This window comes from Sphaeramia orbicularis, chromosome 4 (genome assembly GCF_902148855.1).
Source record: "Sphaeramia orbicularis chromosome 4, fSphaOr1.1, whole genome shotgun sequence".
Taxonomy (NCBI): Eukaryota; Metazoa; Chordata; class Actinopteri; order Kurtiformes; family Apogonidae; genus Sphaeramia; species Sphaeramia orbicularis.
Window position 1 is genome coordinate 41612053 of NC_043960.1, and position 20880 is coordinate 41632932.

At 38.8% G+C, this 20880-nt stretch overlaps 1 protein-coding gene across 2 annotated transcripts; it reads left to right on the top strand.

Annotated features, from left to right (window-relative positions):
• Nucleotides 1-1174: 1174 nt before the first annotated feature.
• On the top strand, nt 1175-20085 carry uap1 (UDP-N-acetylglucosamine pyrophosphorylase 1). Of its 2 annotated transcripts, XM_030132306.1 has the most exons (11): nt 1175-1263; nt 2143-2457; nt 3720-3924; nt 4665-4840; nt 4957-5129; nt 9339-9532; nt 9654-9794; nt 14736-14924; nt 15962-16003; nt 16989-17055; nt 19405-20085. In XM_030132306.1, the coding sequence occupies exons 2-11, from the start codon at nt 2175-2177 to the stop codon at nt 19495-19497; spliced, it is 1563 nt and encodes a 520-aa protein (XP_029988166.1). In that variant the 5' UTR covers nt 1175-1263; nt 2143-2174; the 3' UTR covers nt 19498-20085. The 2 variants fall into 2 exon arrangements, with proteins under 2 accessions (XP_029988166.1, XP_029988167.1); XM_030132307.1 differs by lacking the exon at nt 15962-16003.
• The last annotated feature ends 795 nt before the right edge of the window (nt 20086-20880 follow it).

The following is a 20880-nucleotide window of genomic DNA, read 5'->3' on the forward strand; positions in this document are numbered from 1 at the left end:
ATCTCACTTTGTGCAGTAATCTACACCTGGCTTTTCTTGCCTCCATCCATAACAACATACATTATGTAGCCTAAATGTCGTCTAAAATTCACATTTATTTGTGAGATCTATTTGCAAACTACTACATGATCAAGGTCAAATTAATTTTAGCAAACAAAATGTCTCTGTTTTGAATGTCTGGGGTCACCAGAAATTTGTGATGCTAAAATGGGGTCACGAACCAAAAAAGGTTGGGAACCACTGAGGAAGATTATTTAACAGAACAATAATACTGTTGTATGTTTAGTTTCTAGCACTTTCTGTGCATTTATATTTTTGGTTCGAGGGTCCCCAGAGAGTAGTAAACTAGAGCGATTCATGAGGGTTAAACAGAATTACTGTAATTCAGGGGTCTCAAACATGCGGTCTCAAACAAAGGTTCCAATGCAGCCCGTGGGATAAATTTGTAAAGTGCAAAAAATTCCTCTGTCCAGGCTGTTGAACTCATTTTAGTTCAGGTTCCACATATAGACCAATATGATCTACAGTAAAATAATAACAGCATAATAACCTACAAAAAGTCAATGACTCCATATTTTCTTCTCTTTTTAGTGTGAAAAAAAACAAAACAAAACAAAACGTTATGCCTATAAATAATACAAACTTCAATTTTTTGTCTTTGTTTTAGTGCAAAAAATAACATTAAGTTATGAAAATATTTACATTTACAAACTACCCTGTAACAATAAAATGTGAATAACCTGAACAAATATGAACAACTTGAAATGTCTAAAGAAAATTAAGCACAATTTTAACAATTTTTCTGCCTCTTACTAAGTGTTTAGTGTCTTTGTAGATCTGATCCATAATGCACATGTAGAAATGATGAGTTGAGGCATAATATTGTTAAAATTGCACTTATTTTTCTTAAGAAATTTCAGTTTTTTCAGGTTTGGAAAGTTTATAAAAGTAACTATTTTCATAATTTAATGTTTTGTTTTTTTGCATTAAAACGAAGTCATTATTTATAGCTTATTATGCTATTATTTGACTGATCCGGCCCACTGGAGGTCAAATTGGGTTGAATGTGGCCCCTGCTGTAACTGATAGCGAACGATGAGTGTTAACTTTACGAGCAGCACCTGAATGCAGCATTCTGTGCCACTATTGCCACGTCAACATGACGTCATAGGAGGTGTCGTCCTGGGGGGAGGCGTCCGTTGACACTAGTGCTACAGTCTGCTGGCATTAATGCTGTAAGACCGAAAGGAGCTGCACTCAGAGGTGAGAGTCTCATGTCTCCTTTATAATGATAATAATAATAATAATGATACTAACCTTTATGTTTCTTCTCAGCTAGTCGCTTCTTATTTTAAGCTAGCTGTGTGTCTGTGGGTCTCCAGTGAACCCGGGCAGTTGCCGGTGGTTGCCACTCGTGGGCAGTTGAAGACAGCAGCTAACACAATGACTGATAACCGGAGCCCACGGCGTTAAGGACAGATTATGAAGAGAAGAGTTTACTTAGTTATAGATAGATGTTTTCATAAAGCTATGCTAATAGTTTCACATAGGGCAGTGTCGGTGTCTGTTGATGAGGCAACTTCAGAACCACAGAGAAGAGGTCAAGCTAAAACACGTCAAATAACTGAGGTTTATTGACATTCTTAGCTGTTTTCCTTATGAATCCTATGTTTAGTCGTTTAAATAATTGTACCGAAGTGTGATCCTGAAGCTTACAGCATCCCAGTCACAAGCTCCAGCAGTGCGATGATTTCCTGGTCCATCAGGCAGGTCTGTCAGGGTGTGGGTTCAGATAAAACAACACATTCCGGGACTGACTTCATTCAAGGTTTTACAGTTCCTGTTCATGACTGAAGTGGTAACTGGGCAGAGTGTTCCTTAGAATAGAGCCAGTCTTACCTGAATCACACAGGATTGTTGGCACATTACGTGACATTTCTACGGAAGATCCACCACCCACTGCAAAGAGCCCAACCTGATGTGGGTTTGTGCCTTAATCTTTAATGACTGTCATCATCCTTTAATTAATGTAGAGTTTAAAGAGACATTTAGGTAAAGCTGTTAAGACAGATTGAAATATATATGTGCACTTCCACAAATGTATGTATACATATCCTTAATGAAATCTGATATCTGTTTCAGTGTGGAAAAGTTCATCAAAAGCTTCTTCAGCCATGGATCGTAGCACCAGTGGACTTTCCCAGAGACTGGCTGAGGCTGGCCAATCTCACCTCCTGCACTTCTGGGATGAGCTGAACCCTGAGGCACAGGCAGAACTGACTCTTGACCTCCAGGGGATGGACTTTCAGGAGATCAATGGGTTCTTCAAGAATGCTATGGAGATGTCCAGCAGCAACAAAGATGAGAAGATGGATGCTCGCATGGAGCCCGTGCCCCGGGAGGTTCTTGGTAGTGTGACAAGAGACAGAGAGTGTCTCAAAGACTGGGAGCTAGGAGGTAAACACTTACCACCTGAGATTTCACATATACACATTTGTTTGATCATATAATGAAACAAGGAAGAATCATTCCAGTGATACTGGAGTTTATTGGCCCAGTTGCTATGTAATGAAACATTCAAGCAATTATTAGTCATCAGAAGGACTTGCCATGTTAACACAGGTTTGTTGTCATCCAGACATAAGGAAATGAACCCTGGCAATTAAGTTTTACGGTGCATCAGCTTTCATATATGAAGTGATGGCCTCCAAACAGAAGAGAGTTACTTTTTCCTGCTAATAGACAGGAAAGACTGGACGGGATTAAAGCATCACATGGGAACTCAGGTGCTGCATGTCATGTTTTCAGATGGTTAACTTCTATCTTAATCAAAAGCAGCCCCTTTTAATTAACCTCATGTAATGTCCCATTGTAAAGCCTTAGTTAAGAAATATCAGGAACTCCCTCTTTGCTAGCTGTGTGGTTTTATAAATTCACAAACTATCGTCAGTCCCAGCCTCCATGTGCAATGGTTTGACATATGAGTGGGCTAGCCTGTGTTGTTCATTATGTTTTGCGTCATCCATGTTGCAGTGGGGGTCTGAACTGACAGTGGAGGGGAGGGGGGCAGCACCCGAACATCTGGTTTTGATTCGGCCCTGACGTAAACAGGGTTTGGTGCTTGACCCTCATTTATGAGGTCACTCTCTTCTGTCAGGACCAAGTCATTGTGCAGGGTGTGGTAATGTGTGTGTGCGTGTGTGTGTGTGTGTTTGCATGTTTGGGAGACTAGTCAAAGTCTAGCAGGCCCTGCCCAGTTCACTGGCATGAACCTTGTCTCCTGATATTTAGACAAGTAGAAGCAGTGTTACATATCAAGTCAGATAGTTGCAGTTTATGTAAGATTAATTGGAACAGTTATAAACAATGAACCACACCATGAAAGGCAGTCATAGACTTGGGCAAGGTTATTAGACCGTAGGTCTGTGCTAATTTATCTTATTACATTACCAGAGTCCTGCGGGCATAAAACGCAATATGACAGCTTCATAAAATTTATTTACCCGTTTTATCATTAGGCTTGTTATTATTTATCTAAGATGGTCTATGACCATTACTACAGATTAGATATTGTGATGGTAAAACAATATGACACACTATCATATTAGAAAATAGACCCAGATGTGTTCATTATCTTAAATAAACATTTTAGGACAGAAATTATATAAAATAGGCTAAGAAACAGTGCTTATTAAATTTTTTACTGTGTCCCTCTTCAGGTTTGCAATGCATCTCTCAAAGCAAAGTGGCTGCTCTGCTGCTGGCTGGAGGCCAGGGAACCAGACTGGGGGTCTCTTACCCTAAAGGCATGTACGATGTAGGACTGCCATCCCACAAAACCCTCTTTCAGATTCAGGCCGAACGCATTTTGAAGCTGCAAGAGTTGGCTGAGCAAAAGCATAAAACTAAGTGCTGTATTCCCTGGTAAGACATCTTGACAAAGTATTTTATTTAGTGTGTCTGAAAAAAAAGAAACATGATCTAATAGATTAATGGCATTTTATTTGTGTTAAAAAAAAAGCAGTATTTTCTCTTTGCGTGAAGTGGGTCAAATGACGGTCTGTATCTAAGGACACTCAGTCAAGAGCGTTGTGTTCCAGGAAAAGGATTAGTTCCCTGTGGAGTGTACAAAATTTTTTTATAACAGGGTAGTTACTGAAGGTTATGTAAGAATCAGCACAGTGAAATAATTAGATTCTGTAAGGAAGTTGTTACCTTTTTATTTTCTGTCATATATGTAACTTTATGTCTCTGGAAGGCGTCAGCTTTTGTACTTTGCCGTCAAGTAACAGTCTTTATTCCTGGATGGTAACAAACTGACATCTTACTTAAAGGTCTTTTTCTAAGATCTTTTTCATTAGATGTGTTTTACAACCTTTTAACATCAACCTTTCTCTGCAGACCATAACCATAAGCTACACTTAGACTTTAATAGAACTATAAATGCAATATGAATATTTTTAAGCTCCATTTAAAATGGAGCATCCTCTAGTTTCTGTAGTGAACATGTGACTGAAGCACTAAACTACATCATATTTATCCTTAACCCTAAAGTGTGTTGCCGGTGATCTGGTGGATGTTAAGAGGTTTTAAATGTGTCCATTTTAGTAAAAGGTTCCAAAGGAGTGGAAATTAAATTGTGCATCTTTCTGTGTTGCCTTCAGGTACATCATGACCAGTGGCAGGACAATGGAATCCACTATGGAATTCTTCTCACGGCACAGCTACTTTGGTTTGGACAAGAAAAACGTCATCTTCTTCCAGCAGGGCATGCTACCTGCCATGGACTACCAGGGCAAGATCATCCTGGAGAACAAAGGCAAACTCTCCATGGCCCCGGGTATGTAGATTTTGAATCATTCAGTTTAATTTTGGGTTTTTTTGGGTCAGTGTCTCCCACCTGCCAAGTGGAGTCCGTGCATCTCAAATGATTGTGTTTGTACCTTTGTGTTTCAGATGGGAATGGAGGTCTTTACAGAGCCTTGGGGAACCAGGGCATCATGGAGGACATGGAGCAAAGGGGCATTCAGTTCATCCATGTGTACTGTGTAGACAACATTCTGGTTAAAGTTGCAGACCCCTCCTTTATTGGCTTCTGTGTAGGGAAGAAAGCAGACTGTGGTGCTAAGGTATGGTCTATCCCTGTTTTTATCAACCTGTTTAGTATATGTCACACACTAACATATACATTCCTGTATGGAAGACTGGAGTTAAACTCATAGTCAAATCTTCCAAATTCATACTCTTGTATTATGAATTTTGTGAATATTATGTGATTAAGAAAACATCTTTGTGTTGCCATCCTGTTACTTGGCAAAGACACACTGCAAAGAGAAAAGCAAACAAAAGAATGAACACCTCCGTTATTATTTAAACTCAGGTATGCATGAAGACTTCTTTTACCGCTGACTGAACTTCTCATAATTTTGACAATATGTTGTGAATGGAAAGTGAAATTAGCACAATGAAGGCAGCGGGTTTATCACTTTTCTTGTTATAAATTTTTTTGATATGATCCCTCTGACCTGAGACATGATAAGCTCAGATGTGCCTTTATCAGACCAGGAAGTAATAATATTGGAAAGATGGGAGCACCAGATATTGTACTCAGACCAGGCCAAGATATGACTATAAGAGTTTTTCTAACACTGATATGTGCTATTTTTGCCTCTGCACTTTATACAATTAACATGAGCAGCAAAATGATACTACTTAATTAAATGTGACCCAATGTGGTGATCGGTGTAGTTTATTTTTCATACCATGTTGTCCCGAAAATGACTAATTTTGCATGTTTACTTTGGTTGTGTTGTACTAACATTAACCCATAAAGATGCTAGCGCTACTTTTATGACAGTTCCCAAATTAATTTTTCTCTCTTTTTAACCTTTTTTTAAGTGATTTATCACCACTTATTATAATATTATCCTCTGTATTTTGCATTTTTCACTGTAAATCATGTATTTTCCTATATTTTATTTCCTATATTTTATTTAGATACTCATAAAAACTCAGAGTAAATTCAATGTTATTATATCAAAACAGAGAAAACAGAAGAAAAAGTTATTTTTTCAGTGAAGATATTATTAACTGAACATAAACCCAGTGTCTCCATTAACTGTCATTGATCCAATTCCATGGGTTTTACTGGTGAATCAGTGTTGTAGAAGATGATGTTTCCATGTTCAGTATTGAACCTCTGATTGTCCAAATGGGTCATATCTGATGACCACGGAAAGATAACAAACAGTATTTTGCACTAATTATTTACATGGATTGATAGAATTAGTGGATCAACAGGGATTAAACAGTTTAGATCAGTGGATGGTTTTGGTTGCCAGTGGGTTAAAAGCTATGCGATCAATTGTTACATTACAAATGTAAGTCTCCAAGCAGCTGCACTGACTTCAACTCACCACCTGGTGGGGATGTAGGACACATAGTTTCCTCTCCTCATCATGGCTTTCTAGGAAATTTGAGGGCTTGAACCCAGAATTTCCCTGCAGTTCGGCCATGATCTCAGATGACATGACTCTTATGTAGAGATGACAGTATTTTTCCTTCATCATTTTCTTCTGAAACAGTGCAGTTAAAAAAAAATCAGAAATGCAAACCAATAAACAGCCTTAATTTTTTTTAACATGTTGAAATTAGTTTCTAATCCAGATATTTTTGTTTACACATACAGTCGACGTAGTCTTACAGAGCCAGTCAGTCAGTTTGGAAGTAGTTAAGAAAGCACAATGTGTTGATAAAACCAGTCGGTTCAGTTTTGTCTTTAGCTTTTGGAGGATTTTGTCTATACAAAACTAAAACTCCATCTCACTTTGAACCAAGAGAAAGACACACTTTAAATCACCATTTAAATACAAGTGCTGTACTTATAGTTCTTGTTGGCTCATGTTTGTATTTGATCAGAAACGCAGTAGCATCCTTTGCCATCTGGCTGCCGAACCTGTGAAGAATGGTTTAGGCCGTGTGTTTTTACTCTCCTACTGAAGCTGTAAGGGGAAAAGTGAATGTTGCTTCCTTTTGATATGTAGCATTAACAATGGCCTCAGTGTGAGGGAGAATCCAATCCAATTTTGGATTAAAAAAGCATTTATACCATTTACATTGGACCTCTAACTGTTGTTAAACCTGTTGGCCTGTTCTTGTAAAACTGTTTGCAAGTATTTTCCACTTAGTTGCTAATATTGTTGATCCAAATAATGAAAAAGAGAGAACAGACTTACAAAATTTCAAAATATTTGAGTTGCCAACACAGTCACTAATGCTTCATATGCAGAGGAAGTTGGTCTAATTACTCTGTGACGTCTGATATCTCCTCCTTGTGTAATAGGATATGATTAACTTATCACAACTTCTGTGACTAAACCTTGTTGCCATGTCATAAAAAAAAAATAAAATAAAATCAAGTCTAAACTATTTTAATCTCATCTTACTTCTCTTTTTTCTGGCACGTCTTCTTAGATCACCTCTAAATATGCATATATGTCTGTCTTTTATACGGCATATTAACTGAGGTCTTTCTCACCGACTCAAACTGACCGTGTCTTGGCATGTTCTTTCCACACAGAAATAAATTTCATCATGCTGTGTATATTTTCCACCTATCAGAGAACAGGGTGAAATATTTAACTGTGTGGAACTGAAGATCATCCAGACCCCACTCCTGTTTGACATTATGAGTTTTGCGGTGGAGCAGAGATGGAAGGATCAGATCAGAGCGGAGTCCCACCCTCCCGTCATAAATTACTAACTCCACTGCACTTCATGTGGCTTCGCTGCCCCCACCCCTTTCACCAACCCCCTCATCAGGACTCCAGTCTGTCATTAGGAACCAGCAGATGGGGAGAGGGTTTTTTCACTCACTTCAGACTGTTATTCACTGCCTGTATAAAACCAAACACACTTTACTCCACTATTTAAGTTTGTGAACCTTATTCTAGTAACAAAATAGCCTAAATTTAGCTGGTTTTGAAGTTTTAAGATGCCACCACCACCTTAAATATTTTCAATCTGTCTGATGAGCTTTGTTCCAAACCAGTCATCCCAGGCGTCTGTGGTATTTGGCTCATTAACCAGCTGATGGTTTTAGTTACACAGTGTATATTTGTAAGTTAATTGTGGTTCCAATCAACTATGCCACTCTGCTATGTGGAAGAATAACACTATGATATGGAAGATGTGTTGAAAGGGGAACATTAAGGATATATTTATTACTTTTCCAGGATATTACACAATTAAAACTGTCAATTTAATACTTGAATACTTGAGGTTTTCTATTCCAGTGGGTTTATAAAGTGAATTGTCTGATTAAAATCGCTCCGGCCTATAAAATCCTAAGATTGATTTTCTTAATATGTATTTTCCTGTTGACGAAAGCTTGACTTTTAACCCTTTTATTCACCTTTGTGTTAAAGGGCTCATATTTTGCTAAACCCACTTTTATTAGTCTTTGGTACATTCATTTGTGTATTCTGACCCTAACAGTTCAAAAAGTTTGAATTTGAACCCTTCAAGTGCTGCAAAGCTATCTTTATATTAATTTTAGCAAAAATCGAGTGGATTACTACAACCCATTTTAATTCCTGCTTAGTTTGTTACGTCTAAAACTAGTTACATTACGACATTTGCACATATAAGGTCAAGACTGCCAATGAACATTTCTCTGAGTACGACATAATTGTTTGTCAGCAGCAGCAATTGTAGTCCATACTGAAAATATGTCCAAACTTTGAGCCAATTACCTAAAATGTTCAGTTGTATTAACGAACACAATGGCTGAAATGGACAGAAAGCACAGTCAACAACCTGAAGGAGGTGGGGTGTGAAGTGACTCATTTGGATTTAAAGGGCCAGAGTTCAAAATGACCTTTCTGGTGTCATTACTCAGAAATAAGGTTGAAGATGGACCTGTGGAGTTGAATTAATGAAGAATTCAGACCCAAGCATAGCATTTACAGTTTATGTAGACCACAAGGAAATGTTTTAAAATACATAATTCCATTTTTAAAAAAAAGCAAAATATCCCTCCTTTAAAGGAAGCATTTTGGTGATGTAAGTAGTAATGTGTTCAATAATTCACCAAGTTAGAGGGCTTTTTGAACAAATTATTTTATTACATATCTAATAATCTATTTCATATCCATCCAAAATGGAATTGGAAATTCAATACCCTTAACTGGATCTATATTGAACTGAGTCTAATTGTGTCTAATTAGAACCTTGTGAAGCGAAATTCAGTCAGTTCAGTGAAATTCAGGACATCAGTGGCGATACGCAGCTCCACTGTGTCTCACAGACAAAAATGTTTTACTTTGCTTTGTTTGCAGGTGGTGGAGAAAACCAACCCAACAGAGGCAGTGGGTGTGGTCTGCAAGGTGGATGGGTTTTATCAGGTGGTGGAGTACAGCGAGATCACCCTGGCAACGGCTGAGAAACGCAGCTCTGACGGGCGACTGATGTTCAATGCAGGGAACGTGGCCAATCACTTCTTCAGTTTTTCCTTCCTCAAAGACATTGTACAGTAAGGCACATGCACTCCAGGTCCTCCATGGAGTGTTAGACTTTAGGTTTCAATAAGTAACTGTAGCTCACCACTAGGTGCAACACAGAACCAACATCCTGTTTTCCTGTTCATCTATTAGGAAACATGAGCCACAGCTGCAGCACCATGTGGCACAAAAGAAGATCCCATATGTGGATTCACATGGTCAGCTAATCAAACCAGACAAACCAAATGGGATTAAAATGGAAAAGTTCGTCTTTGACATCTTCCAGTTTGCCAAGTAAGTAGTCTCCTGTATGTCTTTCAATATGCTTCAGGTTTAGGCTTAAAGGTGGGGTGCAAGATGTTTTCCTGGAACATTTTTTACTATATTGCTTAAAATCCCCTTCACACCCCGATTACAACCAGTTCATTAAAGGCTCTAACACAAAAATAAAAAAATGTAGTCACCTGTGGAACGGACAGGACTGAAAAAACACCATCTAATCATTTTGAGCGCCCAATCAAAATGATTGAACGGTGATCTGTCTATCAAACTCAACGGCCATTTGTCCCTCCCCCCTCTGCGCGTACTCCTCTTCGTGCATGAATCGTGCGCTCTCAGAGGTTTGGAGCACTTGTTCAGGTAATGAAGCCAGAGCTAGAGCTTGGCTATATTAGTTATATTAGGATGGAAAGTTCACTGGCAAACTGTTTTGTCACTAACGTAAATCACTAGGAAATGTAACGTTAGACAGATAGGTATGAACTGGGGCTGTTCTGTAAGAGTGGAGGTGTTGGAGGAGACTGAATGAGGTATGCATGGATCGGAGCCTGAGCCGGGGCTGCTGGAGCCAGGTGAATTGTTGCTGTGCAGCACTCATGAACCCTTGAGAACAAGCATTGTGCATGCCAGTTCTCTGGAGGCGTGGCTTCGGGAGGATGTCTGAAGAAAGGGGTTTGAACTTTTGAATTGAGTATTTTCAAAATGTAGCTTGCTTGAATTGTTTTTCTAAGATTTCATACCCCACCTTTAAGTGCATAAGTAGCTTTAGTGTCATTCATTTATTTATTCATTTTCTGTGACTGCTTAATTCTCTGGAGGGTCATGGGGGCTTGAGCCTATACCAGCGGACACTGAGTGAAGGCAGGTACTGAACCTTGGACATGGTTTATTGCACGGTTGACATTTAGAGATGGACAGCCATTCACTCTCATATTCACACTCATGAGTGGTTTAGCATCGCCTTTTAACCTATTTGTGCTAACCACTGTTTTATTATGAGAAACTGACTCTTTTTAGTCGACTTTATATTGGAACATAGTGTTAGTTTGAGTTTTGCAGGTTCAGTGAATTAAAAGCTCCCGTTCTGTCCAGCACAACTTTCCTCTTGTGCACAGTTTATCATTAACATGGGGAAAATAAAAACAAAACAGCATTTGGTACAAGTTTTACTTGCATTAGAATATTATGCATTATCATAGTTTTTGTTGGTCTATGGTTATGAGCTTTGGGTCATGACCGAAAGGACAAGATCCTGGATACAAGCGGTTGAAGTGAGCTTCCTCCGTAGGATGGTTGGGCGCACCCTTAGGGATAGGGTGAGGAGCTCAGTCACCAGAGAGGAGCTCGGAGTAGACCCGCTGCTCCTCCACATCGAGAGGGGCCAGCTGAGGTGGCTCGGGCATCTGTTTCAAATGCCTCCTGGACGCCTTCCTGGGGAGGTGTTCCGGGCATGTCTCACCAGGAAGAGACTTCAGGAAAGACCTAGGACACACTGGAGAGATTATGTCTCTCTGCTGGCCTGGGAACACCTTGGGGTCCCCCCGGAAGAGCTAGAGGAGGTGTGTGGGGGGAGGGAAGTCTGGGCATCCCTGCTTAGACTGTTGCCCCCGTGACCCAGCCCCAGATAAGTGGAAGACAATAGATGGATGGATAATTTTTGTTGTGACAGTTTTTTTTGTTTTTTTTTTTTAAGGTTTTGGAAAATTACTGCTAGTTCTAGATTTAGAAACCCTGTTTACCTGTGAACCTCTGGTTATTTGTAATAACTACGGAGGTAAGCCTATGCAAATCTGCCATGTATGTAATTTGTAAAGTAAAAATTCCATTACAAGTTACCTACCCTATGCATGGAATACATTACAAATCAACGTCTTGTTTCAGATTGATTTGCAGTATTTTTGATCTCCTTTACACAATTTGTCTGCCAGTTTCCTCATTGAGGACTGTAAAGGCAGCACTGGTGACGATAAATTCCAGTTTAAAAACTGTTTTGGGTGTAAATTCAGAACATCATGTAGAAGTATAACGCCAGTAATGAATATTAACATGTATGCCAACTACAGTCAGGAGTATTTTTCTACATTTCACCCATTATCTTCAAGTGAGTGCCACTTCTTGGCAACAGAATCATACAAACATATCAGTAAATTCAAGTAAAAAGCAGACGTTGCATATCCTGTGTGAAAAGATGCAGGGTATTAATTTCCAAATCACCAGTGGTCCATAGGTTACGCTACCCCTGTGAAAATGTAGGTTTAGTTTACTTTAAAGGAATGACATTTTGCTTTTTTAAACAGAATTATGCATTTTAAAACATTTCCCTGTGGTCTACATAAACTGTAAATGCTATGCTTTTACAGTTGAATTCTTCATTAATTAAACTCCATAGGCCCATCTTCAACCCTATTTCTGAGTAATGACACCAGAAAGGTCGTTTTGAGCGCTGGTCCTTTAAATGCACATGAGCCACTTCATGTCCCACCCCCTCCAGGTTGTTAACTGTGCTGCTCTGTCCCGTTCAGCTACTTGTGCTTGTTAATACAACCAACAACTGAACATTTTAGGTAATCGGCTCAAAGTTTGGACATATTTTCAGTAAGGACTACAACCACTACTACTGATAAACAATTATGTCGTACTCAGAGAAATGTTCGATGGAAGTCTTGACCTTATATGTGGAAATGTCGTGATGTAACAAGTTATAAAACGTAACAAATTGGGCAGGAATTAAAACAGGTTGTAGAAATCCACTCGATTTTTGCCGGAATGAATATAAAGATAACTTTGCAGCACCTGGAGGGTTCACATTCAAAGTTTTTGAACTATTAGGGTCCAAATACACAAATAAATGTACCAATGACTAATAAAAGGGAGTTTAGCAAAATATGACCCCTTTTAAGTGTAATAATAACCTTGGTGAATATCAGTTTTTCAGGAGGGCACCGGTAAGTGCACCAGCATGAGCAGACGTCCTCCATCCAAAATGAAAAGGTGTATACAAAGCTGCTGAAGGAATAATAATACAAAGAGTATTCTGTGAGCTCTTAGAGAAGTGGCTGGATTGCATATGTTCATCTGGCAGGTCTTTCCACTCAGAGGTTTCAGCTGGTCCTTGATCTGTCCTTCCATGCATGAGCAAACCCCTTTTTCCAGCCGTGATCCCTATCCACCATTCGGATGCCGTTGCTCCGAGGTCTGGTCCAGTAGACCAGGCCTGCCAAGTGCTCTGCAGGAGGATGGAGGTTTTACGAGCTGTTCCTTCATTTCACCTCCTCCAGTGTTACATGACATCAGCTCTGAGTCATGCCACTACTAATAGAACTTTACATCTAATGAAAGGATTCCTGTAATGATTGACTGATGGAAAAACACTATAGACACGGCCAGCTTCCTTTGGGGTTTATTCATTTTATGTCAAAACAGGATTAGAAAAAGTTTGTGCTGTTACTGAGGAGATGGACTGCAGTTGTGTCCATACTTGGCATCTGTAACAGGGAATGAACGACCAGTTTTAGCAGCTAGAAGGGCCCAGAACCTTAAAAGAAGGGTTTTAGTTTGTTTGCTTGGCCTAGATCATACGCACCATATTATATCAAACTGTGTGGAAAATATTGATGTATATTTGCTTTTGTCATTATTCAGTTCATCTTATAAAGGTTGGAAAAATTGTAAAAGATATTTGGGTGCTTCTATGAAACTGGTACCTAAAAGTTCTGCATATAATGTAAGTGGACACGATGGGCTACACACGAAACCTGGAATGAGACTGACGTTTCATGAAAAACCCACATGTCTGGATCAGAAAAACCACTACGATTATCAAATTTAACACAGTGTCTTTATTTACAGTGGTATATAAGACCATTTACAGCCATGTTTTCTAGATAAAAGTCACCTAGGTAGCTTTTCCTGTCCCAGTTTTGGTCCTATTTTTGGCCCCAGTATTTTATTAAAAATTCCTTGATTTTGGGATGGCTCAGAGTAACAGTATAATTGTTTTTGCGTTTATCTGAGGTCATCAATAGGTACATCCTGGGGGGAAATATGTCTAAATTTCTCTTTTAATATTGGGTCTAAAAAAGCTGGCAAAGTGCCAGATACTAAAATAAACCAAGTGTCATGGAAAGACCCAATTAGTTTAGTATATAATATGAAAATGAGCAAATGTGGCTTTAGTTCAAATTAGTGGACGTATTTCATGTATCATTTGTGATTGATTATACTCTAAAATAATCAAGTTTGGATGTGAACTCTAATACAGGGGTTTATTTATTTATTTATACACCAATCCACCACTTTGCGTGAAACCTGGTTGGGGCACAAACCAATTGAATTCTGCAGCAGATCAGGGGGCTAGTTGTTGAATTGATTTTCCTTTTTTTTTTAACTGACTTTCTTATACTGACATGTACGTTTAATGTTTCTCGTGTTTGTTCTTTACACAAAGCAAAAATAAGCAAACGCGAATTAGGGTGTGAGGCCATTGTTTTCTAATTTCTCAGTGTGTGGGTCTTTTCACTGTTCAGATGGATGCTCACAATCATGAAAAACAAAAAAGAAATGCTCACTTTGGAAACTGTCTATCTGTATTACATTTGGATGGGGCATTAGGATAACCTGCTTATATTTACAGAGGGAGTAGGTACCATCTGTAGAGTCAACCATGTTGTGCTGCCATGTGTCTGTAGTAGCTCTGGACAGAATTTACCTCTTAATTTTGTTATCAAGGTGCATTACCCTTACATTCTATATCTGAGTGTGGACTATAATAATATTAATATCCCATTTCTAAATCATCCAGAACAGACAAACCAAAGATTAGCCCTGTCAAACATCTCTCACATCTTCAGTTTTAGTGGCTTCTCTAGGGGACGCTGAGGCAAACAGACACCACTAAATCTTACACTCTGAACATTCAAATATTGATATTCAGTGCCTGCGTGTGTTTTTTTTCAGGACCTTTGTTGTGTACGAGGTGCTGAGAGAGGACGAGTTCTCCCCACTGAAGAACGCAGACAGTCAGGATGGTAAAGACACGCCCACCACAGCCAGACACGCCCTGATGTCGCTCCATCACCGCTGGGTCCTCAACGCAGGGGGCCACTTTATCGACGAGAACGGCACACGAGTCCCCGCCATACCCAGGTGACCACAACCAGTGTGAGCACAGTGCATGGGATGTCCCTTTTTGACACCAACAGACACAGCACAAGGTTGTCAAGGTCGTTCTCTGATGCCTGAAACTCTCCACGTTTGTGTACACACTACCGTATGTCCCAAAAAAATTACAATTGGACTTTCTGCAATGATAACTTAAAAAATTGTGAATCAATCAAAATGCAATTTCAGGGCATGAAACTGTAACTTATTACCTACATCTTGCAGAAAACCCCATTCGATTTGCTTCAGTGGTCATGGAGAAATGGGGATCTTTGTAAAGCATGTCAGAAGTCCCTTCCCTCCGAGTTTTGTAAGGAGACGCATTGTCCATTGTGTTCATGCCTTACAAATATGAAGTTGTTCAATGTGTTCTTTTACAAAAATATTTCTTTTGCAAAAGTGACTGCTTGTTTCTTTTCTTTTGCAGTGGATAGGTAAGAATCAAAGTGAAATGCTTGCCAACAGATGTTAGCTTCCTAAGGAACAAATGCAAAATGGTAATTGTGAGATCAATACATCTTTCAACAAGAAAAGCACTGGGAGAGCGCAGACCTCCTGGCAGAGGTAACAACAAAACCTCACATGAGTACACACCACTGATATAATATTATGCACAGAATTTGAATTCATTTGTTTTTCGCCCTGTCAGTTGTGAGCAAAATATTTTTGTTCATATGGATGCCAAGAGCATCCAAGTGCCAAACTTGGAAGAAGCAAACCCATGACATGCTTTACAAAGATCCACATTTCTCTGTGACCGCTGAACCAAATTAAATGAGATTTTCTGCAAGATGTAGGTAACAAGTTATAGTTTCATACCCTGAACTAGCATTTAGATTGTTTAATTATTTTGAAAGTTATCAATGCAGAAAGTCTGATTGTAATTTTCTTTGGGACATACGGTATACGCGTTGGCTCTTTTAAATTGTTTTACAGACATTATATTCTCTTAGCGTCACACTCTCACCTCCCCTTCTCTCATGCTTGGTCTCACTCCTGTGTATCCCATGCAATGTTTCCAGAGACGGAGCAGCAGGCAGTGTCACAGATGATGGCAGCAGAAAGTAATTATCCCCCTGCAGTACTGAGTGCATGGTGATGGGGTTTTGGCTTTTTTCCACTCCTGCTCAGAAGTGTTAACACTTATAACGTGACTTCTGATCCACTATGTCCACTTTCCTTCACTGCCACTGAAAAGAAGGATGCAAATGGAAAAAAAATCTGCCTGCCAGTAGACATTCTTCTGTTTCTACATCAGTCGCAATGAAGGAAACGACAGCAAGGATCAGTTAAGACGACTGAAAAACACAGTCCTCTTAGCATCCTGGGCAGATGATGTACAGACTTAATGACCTGTTGACAGATCATTCTCTCCTCTCCTCAGCTACTAATGCATAAAATGTATTGCATGCTGGGTAACGGGGACCAGTCACACTTTTTTTTTTCAAAAGTGACGCCTCAGCAGTAGATGATGAACCTGTTGATTTGTACATGTGATAGCCGTTTTCATATCTCTTTGCTTGCTAGCTTGCCATTAAGTTCACTTGGCTGTTTTTAATGAGAAAATGTGCCTCAATAACATTTATGGCGCTCATAAATGTTATTCAGGCTGTGCAGCTCTAAAGGGTGCGCTTCTCCCATAATGATTTTATGTCTTTCCGGTCACATAATGCAGATTGGTGCGGAGTGGACGCTACCCAGCGGTCCACCTGAAACGCCTGATTATGTGTGGTTAGTGACTGTCTTTAATGATTATCTAGAAATAAACAAATTGAGTGATGGCAATGTGGCAGACAGATGGTTCCTCCAGGTGTAAAAGCACATTACCAGTCATTCATCTGTTTTCTTCTAGAGGACGTATATCACGGGACTAATCACTGGTTGTCTTTGAGATTCTCTGTCTTTGAACTCTAATCACAAGCCGCAGTAGAAGATCAGCTGTGTCAAGGATTTCCAGCTGCTTCTCCCAGCTACCATCCACCTTCTTTCCCACGAGACAATCGCTCATTCTGCTTCTGTTTTCCTGAATGTGTCCTTTCTCAAACACAGCCTGAAGGACGGCACAGACCTGCCAATCAAATGCGAGATCTCACCACTGGTGTCCTACGGGGGAGAGGTAAGGAGGTCTAATGTACCAAATGGAAACTCCAGATGTTATTCTGGTCCTACACTGCAAAAGAGAACTACTTGATTTGAGAAGATACAGGCTAGAAACAAGTGAAATAATCTACCAGTGCAGTAGCATAATTAACATACTTCACTTTCATTGCATTTAAAATGGAAAAGATTAACTAGAGGTTTGTGCTAATATTAGAACTGGGTGATAAAATACAGATAAATATTACAGCATTTATCATTATCACAATATACATTTTTCTTTTGTTTTGAGGATCTATTTTCAACTGTTTACAAATGAATTCATTGCATTTTTTTTTTTTTTTTTTTTACTTGATTTTACTCGTTCATATTTTAATAATGACCATTTTGAATGTTCTAGATTTCTACTTGTGTGTTTGTCATGTTCTGCCCATAAATAATAGTTCAAAACCACAAATAACTTTCTGGTTTCATTAGTCAGGCCTAAAAATCAGCCTTTAAACTTGAAAGAAGTAAAGAATTAATATTTATTATGATAATTATCAATATTAACTGATTGTACATTTTATAGTGATAACATTTTTGGCCATATTTGATTCTACTGATACTTATTTTGTAGTTCTGCCTTGTAAATAAATGCACTGATGTTGATATAATACTGTGCAAAAGTCTCAGGTCACCATTAGATTTGCTATTTTGTCAAACTTGTAATGGCCACACATGTGCATTTCTCAGTCTATGCATTAAGATACAGCCAAGATATACAGAAAATATTTACAACAATTAAACAAAAGATTGTGGGAAAAACATCTTTGAAGCCAACCGTTCAGTATTTAGTGTAACTCTGTTCTTAACATGGCTGGAACTATTTGTAGAGACAATGAGTTTGACTGCACTAGTACTAGTGTTTTACTTCAGGTTTTATTCAACTTGTCAAATTTTTTCATATTGTGTGGGTTAGTTTTTGTCATTGGAACAGACTGACTCACACTGATTATTAACTTTAAATTATAGACACTGTAGTTCAGATTTTTTTTGTGTGTCTTAAAGCTGTGCACATATTTCCTGTATTTTCTTGTGTCTGAAGAAAAGACTGAAAAATAAATATATCTGCTCACTACAACCCTGCAAAGACAACAAAGCAAAAAGTGAATTAAGGTTTTTTGCATAGTACTGTTTATCACCAAAATTTGGAAATCAACATGCACTTTAACCTCCAAGCACGTTAAGATTTAGATGTGACATTTGTGTTTTTCTGCCACTTTTAAGATAATGTTTCTGTGACATTGCATATGTCATTGTCTCCTGGCAAAATAAATCAACAGGACTTTTTTTTCTTCACTGATGAGCCACAATGGACACAGACTTATTCAGGGTTCCAGTGGGGTCTTAAAAAGTCTCGAATTTACAAATCTGCATTTAATACCTTAAAATAGTCTTTAAAACATATTACATTTAATATGGTAGGTCTTCAGTTATGTTGCCATAAACTTGTTCGCTGTATTGTGTTTAAACGTGTCTGGAAAATATCCAAGCTGCAAAGAAAGTAACGTTGGTCTACTCAGTTCCACCCAATCCAACTTGACAAGTTATATTGAAATTAGGAACCAATTATTGTTAACTCTGCAGCCCCCGGTGAGAAATGATCACAGAACTTTCAGCCATACACACGTGCAGTCGTTAGTCACGTGTGCGTCGCCCAAGAAAACTGACTTTGGGAACTTAAAGTGAAAAGTAAGCATGAGGAAGTGCAAATTTGATAATGTCCAGTTGGAGAAAAGATCATTCTCGACGTGGTTGACACGAGTGGAGGGGAATGGGTTTGAAGCTCGCTGCACCTTGTGCAAGAAATCAGTTCAACTTGGAACAATGGGTATCAAAGCGTTGGAGTAAATAAATACATTTTCCTAAATTTTAGGAGTCACTAGGAGTCAATTTTTGCCAGTATGCCTGTGAAAAAGGCTGTGAAATGAAATGAAAATGAAATGAAATAAATTTAACTTGTAGGAACCTGTAGGAGCCCTGTTATTGTCATTGATGAGCCCTGGACACAATATGGCCTCAAATCTCATCTCTGCCAATAATAATAATAATAATAATTATTATTATTATTGTTATTATTATGTAGCTCGTGCTTGTAAGCTAATGAACCTTAACCAAATATAGGAGTTAAAACAAGTACATCTTCCACAGTCTGCCATTGCATATTGTATATTGTTCTTGAATGATGACTAAAACTTCATGGTTAGAAATAAGATGGAAGCCTTGGTTTAGATGAAGGATGTTTGCAGTCATTTTACTGTCTGTGTAAGTATACAGTATATACACTGTCTAATGCTGATCTGTTGGTGTCATACACATCTTTAAGGGTCTGGAGGAGTTGGTGAAGGGACAAGAGTTTCATCCGACTCTGATGATCGATGAGAAAGGAGTCCACCAACTAGTGAAGAACGGAATTTAGAAAATTCTGCAGGGATGAAGGGAGGGAGAGAGAGATGGGGAGAGAGAATCCAAAGACCACGCTCACTTTGTCTCTCAACGTTTGCTGGGGAAAAAAAGCTGTGACGTCACCGCTGTGCAATAACACTGTCAGGTGTTCATGTGTTTATGAAAGAAGTCACATTCAAAATGAATGAACGAGTAAGATGAAGTGTACCGTTTACTTTTCAGCGCCAAGTTTCTTTGCTTCGTATATCGATGCCACACTTACTTCACATTTGTTTTGACGAGCACTTGAACATAGCATGAGATGAAGGAGAAAATCCCTGTCTTCAGGCGCATCTATTTATTTTGCTTACGAGACTTATTTTTGTATTGATAGATGCTCTATAGGTGGGAATTACCATCTAGTCATTTTATCTTTCTATACAACATTGTTGAAATAATCAGAAGGACTTTTTCTTACTAGCATGTAATCAAGGACTGGGGGGTATTTATGATGTCTGCTTTTTTCTGCTTGTAATCATGAAAGAATAAATCTGATTCAGCTTTAAGAAATGCTATAATTTCTATCATCTTTATTAAAGACACTTTCCTACAAGGAAACCCTCGTGAATGCCTTTGTGTGTGATTCCATGCATGCATACAGTCAACATGTGTACGAGTGTTTGTCCATAAAAACATTTAATCTGTCTCCACATTTTTGGACAAACGAGTGCACAAAACTTCCCGAGAATATGTGTGAGTTTCACTGCTCTGTGTCTGCAGGGTGTGTTTTTTGCATTATAGCCCCTGGTGTCTTGAATCAGATTTTCCAGCACATGGTTTATGTTTTAGATGGGCCAGAGCATGCAACACTGCTGCAGCCAGTCAGGAAATATTCTTTGTGGCTCTTTTGACTCACTTCTCTCACTCTCAGCTCCTTTACTGGATTATGATGTGAGAGACAGCACCATTAGGGGCAACACAACATGTGTTGGTCCCTGATGTGTTTAAAAAACATTTCTGTATTAAACTGTGATAGAGTTCATCCAGAAATTGAGTGTTTTGGGGCAAGTGCAGCTTTCTTTCTGTTAAAAAGTTACAGTTGATTAAATGACACTTGAATTTCCAATGACCACTTTCTTTAGTCAGAGGGCTGAAGGTCACATCATCAAATATAAGACAGAATAAAGTAATCAGAAGAAACCTCTCCCTCATACTTTTATACGTCTGGTTCCAACATTAGGGACAGTAAGACTGCAGTGTTAATGCACTGATTTTATTGACTTACAGATTGTGATGGCTAAACATCCTCAAGCTGTCATGGCATGTAAAATTAATGTATAAAATGACAGCAAATTTTCACATAATCTGTGTCACTACGATCTAATCTCAGCACATTTTCCCCAAGACCGAACGTCAT

Excerpts from the sequence above, each read along its gene's own strand:
- uap1 (XM_030132306.1), top strand. The coding sequence starts at position 2,175 with ATGGATCGTAGCACCAGTGGACTTTCCCAGAGACTGGCTGAGGCTGGC. Across the intron at positions 5,130-9,338 it reads AAGCAGACTGTGGTGCTAAG|GTGGTGGAGAAAACCAACCC; the intron begins GTATGGTCTATC and ends CTTTGTTTGCAG. Across the intron at positions 16,004-16,988 it reads ACAGATGATGGCAGCAGAAA|CCTGAAGGACGGCACAGACC; the intron begins GTAATTATCCCC and ends TCTCAAACACAG.